This window comes from Ammodytes marinus, assembly GCF_949987685.1.
Source record: "Ammodytes marinus genome assembly, chromosome: 8".
In the NCBI taxonomy this organism is placed as follows: domain Eukaryota; kingdom Metazoa; phylum Chordata; class Actinopteri; order Uranoscopiformes; family Ammodytidae; genus Ammodytes; species Ammodytes marinus.
The window spans coordinates 31,168,814-31,180,151 of record NC_137212.1 but is presented as its reverse complement, the minus strand read 5'-3'; the positions used below and the strand labels follow the sequence as shown (position 1 = coordinate 31,180,151).

Below are 11,338 nucleotides of genomic sequence, written 5' to 3'. Positions count from 1 at the left end.
CTTTCTTAAAGAGGCGAGTTTTGAGTTGACTTTTGAATGAGTTTATTTAGTCTGAGATGCTGATGTTTGGAGGGAGGGAGTTCCAGAGGGTTGGGTGCAGTTACATAAAATGCTTAATGTCTGAGTTTAAAAATGTGTCATGTCACTTTAGACATTTTTATAACACTTATTTTTTTTTAGATAATGCATATTCCAATAAATAAAAAGTTCCTGTACACCTATCGACATTAATATTTATATATATTTAAGGGTTCAAAAAGTAAATTTTTTCAATATATATTTTGGGGATTTTTAAAAATAAGTAATCGGCCGATTTATGGACATTTCTGGATTATTGGCAGCTTTGTTGTTTATTTCCTTTGGAAAGTATTAATACTGTATATTTATTGGTTAAAACAGTATGATTTGCGGGGCAGTGGTCAGAGCGTCGCCCCCCGGGCCCAGAACCCGCAGCAAACCTGGGTTAGAATTCAGCCCGGGTTGTTCTCTGCATGTCTTCCCCTCTCTGCCACACTTCAACTTACATATACTGTATTTCTGTTTGTATTGTCATTTAGGATCTGCTTTGGGATCAATCCAGTGAGGGGATCAAAGGCATGCCATGGCCAGGTGCCAAGCAAAAAAACTGGAAAGATGGTCCAGAAGAAGTCCTTCACCGTCAACCCACATGTCTCTTCACTCATCAAGAAGCTCCTTGATTTCAAGTGGGACTTTGTCTGATCTTTGTTTACCCTCACACACACATGGATACACACACACACTCTAATGCCTCGTTTCCACCGAGCAGAGCGAGTCAGGTCAGAGCTTCTTGGTCCTCCAGGTGTCCTCAGACTTTCCCTCCTGTTCACCTGCGAGCTTCAAACATGTTCCCACTTACCCAATAATCTTTGAAAACACCTGGTTTACTCCACCCACCTTCTCACCTGTATCTCATTGTCTCACAGTGTTGGGAATAATGCAGTTTAAAATAACGGCGTTAGGTAACTCCGTTACTTTTTCAGTAACGGGGTAAACTAACTAATTATTGTTTCCGTCGTTACAACGCCGTTATCTTTACTGAACGTTGAATGCGGTGCGTTACTATGAATTGATTGAATAAACTGTGTAATCCGAACGCACCCCTGGCTCCATCCTACACTAGTGAGGAGACCGGGTGGGTTTCGTTTTTATAGGTTACAGTGTTTGTTATTTCCTATAGTGTTTTAACCCATTGATGACGGCTGCTCCGCGATGTCACATTGTATCTCCTGCCTGATGCTGCGTTGCTCAGCATTGTTACTTTATCTAATGTTCATGGCGTGCGCAACATAGAATGCACCGTCATTGGTTCAAATACACATGAGGTGGGTTTTGTTGATTTTTAAAGACCACGTGACCACCCAAAAAATTTGTGGTTTGCCGAAAATCACGCCAATCAATAGTCGGCGATAGTGTATTACAGAACAGTTAGTGGCGTTCGGAGCGCAGAATCAAGGTCTACTATAGGCTACTGACGAAAATCACACAACACATTGCATCTATTTATTAACAATGTTTATGAATTTAGGCTATATTTTGCTGCTCCAACTCAAATTCAGCCCAGCCAGGCGATAATTAAGTTTCAGTTTCGTTTTCATCTCCGTGGTATACAGCCGTTTGGACCAGCTGATCGGCTCCCGACAGCAGGAGTCAGTCTGCGTTCCAGTTGTACTGGGAAGTCAGATCTATGGTGCCAGTGATAACAGAACTAAATAATAAAATAAAGCTATCTTCTCCTTCCTATATCTGTCTATCTTTATCCCTCCACTACACACTCAGTCGCTACTATCCATGCTAAAAGGAAGCAGGATTATAACCTCATTTAGCACATCATTTTTAAATATTTTATATTATTTTTTATTTATTTTTTCTCCCATCTAATTTTGACGATTTTTAGAAAAATGTGTTGGTTTGTAAGCGCTAAGGGAGCATGTTTAAATAAAACCTGTGAACCTTAACTTTTAAATGTATTTTATTTCATGTTTCCATGTGCTACACAGGCTTAGATATTAAGGTTTTGGTAGACTTTACAATTCATACAATTTTTTCAGAAAACCCTCAGGCATTAAGGACATGCATCCTAGATTGCCATAGTCATCAATGGGTTAAGATGTGTTTTATTCAGTGTGGATGACGTCAGTCAGCCGGAGCGTCTGTTTAGTGAAGTTTTCTTTCTCTCTCAGTTGTGTTTCTCTCAAGTTGCCGCAGTAACATTCCACGGTTGAAACGTGCTTTCCCTGAGTTTGTTTGCCTCGCCCTTTTGAGTGTGTGTTTCGAGTTCAAATGTTGTTGCTTACTGTATGCTGACTGCAAAATAAATAGTTAATTACATTTTGATTCTTTTCTCTTTTTCCATTGTTATTTAAGACTGATTGTTTATTTGATCGTACCTATAAGATGGAATTTGAAGCTGTTGAAAAAAAATTAATTGATCAGTGTACCGCAATTATGAAAATGTGGAATAATACAGTTATTTTGGTGGAAACTCTGAATTTGCTGTACATTTACAGCACTTAATGGCAATTAAGTGCTGTAAATGTACAGCAATTGTAGGATAGATATTGTAGATTTACAGCAGATTACTGGTGAATCTGCTGCCAGTAAAATACTGTAAATTAAAACACAGTATGCTTACTGTAAATAAACAGTAGTTTACTGGCAAATCTGCTGCCAGTAACATACTGTAAATTAAAATACAGTATGCTTACTGTAAATAAACAGTAGTTTACTGGCGAATCTGCTGCCAGTAACATACTGTAAATTAAAATAATACAGTAAGAGACTGTATGTCTATTTACAGTAAAATACCATAGTTTTTAAAAACAGTATGCTTATTGTAATTACACAGTAGTTTACTGGCGAAGCTGCTGCCAGTATAATACTGTAAATTTATGGTAAAAAGTTTTACAGTGTAGGATTGGATTGTATAGCCACAGCAAAACTCACTTATAGATGTGGATCATGTGAAAATCACCATCTCAAAGCTGGACGTCATCATCGAAAGTCGATGGACAACCAAGAGAGAGAGTGTGTGTGTGTGTGTGTGTGTGTGTGTGTGTGTGTGTGTGTGTGTGTGTGTGTGTGTCAAAGATGTCTGGAGGAGCGGTCTGACAGCTTCAGGAATGTACCAAGCATACTAAGGATTTCACAAAATTCAAAGTAGAAGAATTTCTGGAAGTAAATATATTCCCTTTCCTCCAGAGTGACCGCATGCTGCAACCCATAGAGCCACTGTGAATGTGTATGTGTGAATTTTTTTTTGGACCAGGCTAGTTTTTATTCTATTGGAGGTTAAAATGTTAGGGGCGCGGCCTCTTGAGTGACAGCTAGCCGCTGGCCCTCACTTCGCCTCTGAGGTAAACGTCAGCTAGATGGGCGTATCTCCCTTTCCCCATGTAATTACATTGTACTGTGTGTGTGTGTGTGTGTGTGTGTGTGTGTGTGTGTTTGTCTTTATACCTTTGTGTCTCCCTCATTGTATCATTGAGTATGGGCTTTAGTGTGACTTTGAGAGTGTAATGTCTTTTATTTCTATTGTTGGAGCCAATGTCTTCATAAGGGCAGAGAGATGAGGTACATTCTCCAAACTCAGGTCATTCCATAATATAGTTGCATCATCATGTGAGCGTAAGATTTTATTAGGGTCAATGACATTTGGGTACACTATATAGATTGTGTTTTGTTTACTTAGAGATGCGTGGTTAAAACAACAAAGTGTGTGTGTTTGTGTGTGTGTGTGTGTGTGTGTGTGTGTGTGTGTGTGTGCAGAGGGGTTGCTTTCTGCCTGAGAGGAATTCATCATCTCTGTTTGTCTTCTGAACACACCTTTGTTTGACCATGCACTATGCTCACAGGGCTCTGAGCCGTTTACAAATCATGCTTTACTCTTGTACACAAAAGACCTGTGGAAATGTGCCCTTTAACCTCCCCTTTGGTCTGAGAGGAGCATGGCAATGACACATTTTGTTTTTGATATGGTTAGTATGCACAGTCACATCCACTTCTCCAAAGGTATAAATGCAACAAGATATGTGGTTTCAGGAACAGAAATGAAGTATTTTTTTTAATAAGCATTAGACAAAAATAAATCTTCTTTTTGAAGCCCATGTTTTAATAATCTGAGTAAAAATGGAAACACATTTATAACATTGTGTTATTTTAGGAACAATAAGAGAGAAAAGATAAGGGTACCCCATAGGCATCATAATATACTTGAGACATATACAGTACAGTCCCTATGCAGATTATAGATAGACCTACAGACAGTAACATCACATTCACATGATATGAAATCAATATAAAAACAACTACTCAGTGTAGTAGCCAACCAATACATAATTCATTGAACCTTATTGAATATTTATAGTTTTGGGATTTTGCAGGTAGCAGTTGCATAGTAAGTTGGTGCTATAGTGTATATGAAAAAATGTGAGAGGAAAAGATCAGGGTCTGCAGAGGAGATGTCGAGTGGTTGGAAAGCAGTCATTCAGATGACCTTCTGAAATCAGAAATCTGCAATCTACTGATGATAAACAATAATAATAGGTTGTACACCCTTTTTCATAAAGGCATATTTGCCAATATTTTGTAGGGTGTCTACGTGTTAGTAAATGTTGTTGAAAAAACAAGAGTTGTATGAGAGCATTGTTATATCAAATTCTTGAGGAGAATCGAACATAACATTCACAGTTAATGATTATCTGTAAGTAGCTTATATATTATTGAGTGAAATAAACAATCTGACATACTTGTGTCACTTGCCTAACCTTACCCTATATTCAAGTCAGATGTAGTTTATAGTTTATACGTTTTAAGGACATGCTTTGCTTTGTTTTTATCCTTTTTTTCAACAATACATTTTGTATCAGATGTGGAAATTTAGTTATTTTAATTTGTTTTCCTAGATTTTCTGTAGGTGTCTGTGTCTACACATATAACTACATTTCAAAATAGAAAAGGCTTCCACTGTTAAAATTGCATAGGCTTACAGGAAGGGATGAAGCTGAAAAAAATCCTTCCTTTTGAATCCTTAGGTTGTGTATACATTAATTTATATGCCCATACATTTGAATCACGTTGGCAGAATAACTTTGTGTGAAATTAACTTTAAATGGCCTATTGCTACGGTACTTATCCATGTGTTTTTTTCGACTCGAAAAGCTATATAATATTTCCGACACTACCTGAACGTTGCAGGACTGGAAAGCCAGCGCAGTGCAAGTGCGCGTCGTGATTTGAATGCAAGGACCAATCAGCGGCCTCGAGGGACGGAAGCCACTGCCGTTCCGTCGCTGTTGCCCAATCAGCGCGCTGCCCGGTGTTTGCCTTGCTTTTTGAATTGAGCTCTAACAGCAGTCTGACATCTACTGTGGATTACAATGAGATAGTTTGCTGTAAACAAATCAAGTAGACACATTTAGACAAGTTGGACTCTTTTTACGCTTAACGGGCAAAATGCACACCAGGCTTGAGACTTAACGGAGAGATGTTGCTGATTTTTTGAAGAGCGTTTGGGACAGACGAGGAATTTCCGGGAACTCTTCATCGTATTGTTGACTTGTTAGCCTGGTAGCTAGCTAAGTTAGCTAAAGAGCTTACCGGATCGGACTAGTTCAGTTGTCCTTCAAGTTCCGCTAGCTCACATTACAGTAATTTACTTGTTGTTATTATTTTCGGCAAGGTACCAGCCAACGAAACAGTCGGTAAGTTTGGTTTACTTTGAATAAGGTTTCAGAGGGCTGTTGACAACGCACCATACTAAGCATTTAACGTTAGCCTACTGAGATGACGTTAAGCTAAGTGAATGTGGTGCCGCTGTGAATGCAGCTAGCTAACGTTAACTGGGCAAGCGTTAACATCAAGTTGGATATGATTTAAATACACATTTTGCCCATTATATTATAGATCAGAAAAATAAAGTAAACTCTTAACTGTTAAACACAAATCGTCCAACCCAACTTGCTGTACATCTTGAGACGGTACTTTATCCCCTCCGCTTCAGACATAAATATAACTTTTTTTTCAGCTCTGAAATGTACTGTCTCTATACAACTCATCTAAATTGACATTACTTTCCATGCGATCCGGTAGAGGCCGTTGTGTATCTAATATTATGTAACCAACCGCATTCTAAAATCTCGCTAAACATTTGTTTGTTTAAATCCACTTGCCTAGGTTTACCAAAGTTAACACATATTTAGTTTTCTCTCCATTTGAATAGTTAGACTGATGCTGTATTTGTGATTGAAGTCAGGCTGTGTCTCTTGCCTTTTAGTTGGACAGTTGTCACCCTTCTCCTTCTCTTTCTCTCTCCTTGCTGTTTTCTCCTTGTGTGTGTGACTGTCTTCATTCCCTGTAACTTTTGATAGCTTGGACAGTTTGGTGCCTTGCCATGGCTGACAGTAGCATACTGACTTTGGGGACAGCTCGGAGTCTGTTGGTGGATTCTTCAATCTATGATTCAAGGAACGCTGAAACCACCAAGGACCATCTATTCCTGGGCATGGCATGTGAAGATGGGGAAGGTCAGTGTGCAGTGGTCACCATTAACACCCCCCTCATACACATGGAAATGATTCTGTCAACCAATCAACGGACTGCAGTGTGTAGCTCTCCACCCTTTTGGGACCCTATGAGACAGCTTGGTACCCAAACGGAAGGGTCCCGAAAAGAGGAACTGCTCAGCTCGCTTATTTTGGGACCATACCCAACTTTTGACCATTGTAACCGCAAATAAAAGGGTTCTGAGCGAGCTGCACTGCTCAATGGAAACAAAGCTAGAAGAGAATTCTGCCCCTAACTCTGCAGTCCCTATATTGAATTGTATTAGGGATGGCCATTTAGATTTTTTTAACCACAAGAATTAACGATTATTAACCGTTAAGATTGAATGTAGCCTATGTATAGTGAAATACCTGAAGCATTATAGCAGGGCTCCCGACCTTCTTTGTTCCAAGGACCGGCATATTCATTTAAAAACAATTCAGGGACCAGTAGCCTATGTAAATGCATTTTGACACAGTTCACTTTCTTACATCCGGTTTAACGTTATCAAAATAAGAGTCCGGATTTGAGAGAAATTAAGATGATTAAAATTTTTTTAACCGTTTAACCTTTAGTATTAACCGGTTAAAGATCTTCTTAACGGTTAACAGGTTAACCATGGTCATCCCTATATTGTATGTATGCTCAGTCAGAAGAGATTACATAAAAGGGAATAGTGCAACACAGTTAAATTAATTAGCTGTGATTGCTTTCACGTGGTGGACTTTTCAGACTCCGTTTCCTCAAGGGTCAGCATTGCTATCACAACCTGCAGTTGATCAACGTTACTATTGCTTTGTTTCCACCGAGTGGTGTGGCTCAGCCCGCTTTTATTTGCGTTTCCATTGTCAAAAGTTGGGTAGGGTAAAAAAATAAGCAAGTTAAGCTGCTCCCATTTTCGGCACCCTCCGTCTCTGTGCTTTTACCGTGAATAGGCTTGCAATACTGGGGGCTTTAAATGAGGGATGTGAACTAGGGGTGTGAACGTTTACAAAAATGCCTAACCGTGTACACGACAACATTTTTTTCGTGTACACGGTTAACCGTGACGTCATTGTCCTTGTGCCCCCGCCGTCTTGTAGGCGCGCGCGCGCACACACACACACACACGCGTTCGTTCGCCTGTAAACACACAATTGACATGAACTACGCTCGTTTACACACCTCTTATAATAGGTCCATGTTACACACACACACACGCGCGCGTTCGCCGTCATAATCGCGCTTCATTAATTTCCTGATTAATATAGCCTATCGCTTTCTACATGTCCACGTTAAATGCATGTTGAACAGGTGTTATAAAGTTCGGGCTACTTACGAGCGTAGTTCACGTCAACCGGGTAACTTTAATCTTTAGGTTATCTTTCATCACTCTTCCGTGGCTGTGAGTCGAGCCCCAGCACGGCGACTCCCCGTGTGTGTGCGCCGATACACACACTCACTCACACACACTCGCCGAGGGACAGACAGATTCTCGGCAGACTAGCTTTTATCCTCCCCAATTAGTTTATTAGTGATGTAAAATCAATAAACGCGTGTCTCCAGAACATATTTAAAAACTTTGAAATTTGAAGAAAAAAAAAAAAAACGGTTTCCGTTTATTGATTTTTCCTTAACGGTTATGATTTACTAAACGTGTACACGTGCACACCCCTAATGTGAACAATGTGTCGACTCATGACCGATTTTTGACTCGTGCTCAAGTCGACTCTAAAAATAGAAATCGGAAAAATCGGGGGGGTTTTACTTTATTTGATTTTTTGCAGCACCACAACTGCGTGGCACCCTGCTTTTTTTTTTTTGTCTGGCACAGTAAATTTATTGATTTGTTGATTCATGCCTTCAACACTTCGACTTGCAAAATAATGAGTCGTTCACATACCTACATATAGGAGAGGCTGGTTTGACTGCTGTTGTCCCACGGCTCGGTGCTCTGACCCATATTCTGGCGCCGGCTATCGCTGTTGAGGCATAATTTGCAGCACAAAGCTCACCAAAGTTGAACTTGACCTACAAAATGAACGTGACCATAATCCGCTCCTGCAAGTGAATCAATGAATCACTGTGGTTCCTCTTTAATGGATAGATTTCACTGTGAAGTGTTGCTGTTTTAAATGTGGGAATGACCTAGTGGAAATCTAGTGAATTTAAGGGGTTATTAACTATATTATCGTGTATTAGGGTTTAACTATATAGCCTAACATGGTTTACTGTCTCTGTTGTCAGTAAAACAATTAAATAAAAACATGTCTTACCTCTTAGGGCGCACTCACACTAGGCCATCGGTACCGTGCAGTACGTTTGCCCCCTAAAGTCTAGTACGTTTGACCAGTGTGAGTGCACCATCCGTACTCAAGCACGGTACACTCCCTCGGCCACGGCACACTTGGGAGACGTGTACTCAGGCCACAATACAGATGCTAATGAGCCGTCACGCACATAGATGGCGATCCTGATGTCAATTTATTAGGGATGCACATAGTCGGTTAAACGTTTAAACGTCCACTACTTTACTAGTCGTCACCAGAAATATACTGTTTGTAATTTATTTTCCATCACTTGGACTTGAATATAAAATGTGTGAGAAGAACGTGTATGTAGGCCTAGGGATGGGACGATCCACTTTTTTTAGTTCCGATCCGATTCCGATACCTGGGGTTTGGATATCGGCCGATACCGATACTGACCGATACGATATCATAATTGTTATACATTTTTTCGTTGGTGGTGATGTTATGTATAGGAAGGCTTAAGCAATTCTAATTTAAAAGAGCAATAAATATACACAAATGCATATAGGTTTATCTTAAAGGCAGAAATCCTTCTCAATGATCACTTCTGCCCCACTAGAATATGTGGTGGTCTGTTTGTCTAAACAGTCTTTCTCTCTCTGGCTGTATTTTACATAGTAGAATTTGTCACAAGCCTCTCCACTTCCTTGACTTGGATTAGCTTTGGTTAGCTCACTGGCTAACAAACTCATATGTACTGTATGTCAAATTATAAAGTGATGTCCTCTCTCCCTCCACCGAACGTCGGCGCATGTTACATAGTAAAAAAAAAAAAAAATTATAAAAAAAAAAAAAAAAAAATCGGATTTTAATATCGGAGCTGTCAGTCCGATATCCGATACGCAGATTTCGGCCATATCGGACCCGATACCGATACTGGATCGGATCGGCCCCATCCCTATGTAGGCCTACACTGTATGTGTGGGCTAATAAAAGAGGGAGAGAGATAAAAAGGTCAGAGCACAAAGCAGAGCAAAAAGGTTTTCTTGACCGCTGCCTTAAGGCCCGCTGTGTTTACTCTCGTTTGTCAGACGTTTTTTTTTTCCTCCCATCAGCTGTTCTAGTGCTGCCTTTACGCACGGCGGTGGAGATGTACCCAAAGCAACACACAGAGGGACTCGGTGGTCCGGTGATAAGGAAACAGTAGCCTACACTAACGTTTAACAAGAAACTTCATAAAGACATACTTAAAATAACCCTCTCTGCCCATACAAAAAGCTTTGACTTGGATAACTTGATGGAGCGATCGATGTGTATAAATCAATCCGCCACGTGTGTCTTATGACGGGCCGTTATATTAATAATAAACAGAGCGCCACACATTACAACTGAATTTACATTAACAGCTTCATCAGTCAAAGTCAGGAAAAACTTACATCACCTTCCAGACACAACCGTGTGTGTGTGTGTGTGTGTGTGTGTGATAGAGATACACATTCACCTGTGTTCACTCTATCTCCTTGTCTGTGCTCCTCTCTCTCAGATATGCTGCCTAAAGTGGAGACCAGGGTTGTTCTGGTGGGAGAAGCTGTCAGGAATGAAGCGCTGCTTAAAGCACTGCAGGTACATGATTCCTCTGGAGGTGCACAAGCTTCTCTTAAGGTGTCAGGCCTCCACAGTCACCGCTGTTCTTGGTTTGATAAGTAGGACATCAGAACTAGGTTTTTGAAGGATGATAGGGGTTTAAACTGTCCATGAGATAGACATCCTATCATCCTATGTCATGGCTGAACCATTTGGGGGAAATATCAACCTGTGAATTTTCTGAGAGATTGTGATTTGATTTGTGATATAATCTTCTAATGTCAAGTTTCACCCTGTGTCACCATCTTAAAAGACAGCATGTTTTTATGGTATGGTGTTACTGAAAAAAACAAACAATCTTTCATGATGAAATGGCTGTATTCAAAGGTACACTTAAGTTATAACACTTTTTTCTGAATCCAATTGCAATGTCAAAAGGTTTATCAAAAGTCAAAAGGTTTATCTTGGAAGTTATTTAGTTTTTGATTTAAACATTTTCATTTATTAACATGTTGTATTTGGCTGTTTTTAAATCTTGCATGCAGGGAGGCATAGCTCTCTGAGCAGCTCTGTAAATAGCCAATGGACTTCCATTTCTGTACTAGGACACTTGTTTAGTAGGGCTGTAACGATACAAAAACTCACGGTTCGTTTTGTATAACGATTTTGACCCACGATTCGATACATACTACGATATTTGAAAATTATTTTATTTAATCAACGTTTATAGTAGGGGTGTAACGGTACACTAAAGTCACGGTTCGGTACGTACCTCGGTTTTGAAGTCACGGTACGGTACAGTACGGTACGGTTCATAGTTAACGGAGAATGAACAGCTTTAGCTGTCAGTGACTAGCTGACAGTAACATATATTTATTTTTAATTGTTTTAGTTTTACAGTCTCTAGTGTTTTCTCTCTGATGATGGCGTTTCCTCAGCGCACTTCCTGTTTTTAATGAATT

General features: G+C 39.8%; 1 protein-coding gene across 1 annotated transcript in view; it reads left to right on the top strand.

Annotated features, from left to right (window-relative positions):
* The first annotated feature begins 5,622 nt into the window (after positions 1-5,622).
* The window catches only part of ect2 (epithelial cell transforming 2), a 106,395-nt gene continuing 100,679 nt past the window's right edge, over positions 5,623-11,338 (top strand). Inside the window, exons 1-3 of the mRNA XM_080032528.1 lie at positions 5,623-5,720; positions 6,387-6,542; positions 10,336-10,415. Coding sequence (XP_079888654.1) covers positions 6,410-6,542; positions 10,336-10,415 — 213 coding nt within the window. The 5' untranslated portion in view covers positions 5,623-5,720; positions 6,387-6,409. The remainder of the gene's footprint in view (positions 5,721-6,386; positions 6,543-10,335; positions 10,416-11,338) is intronic.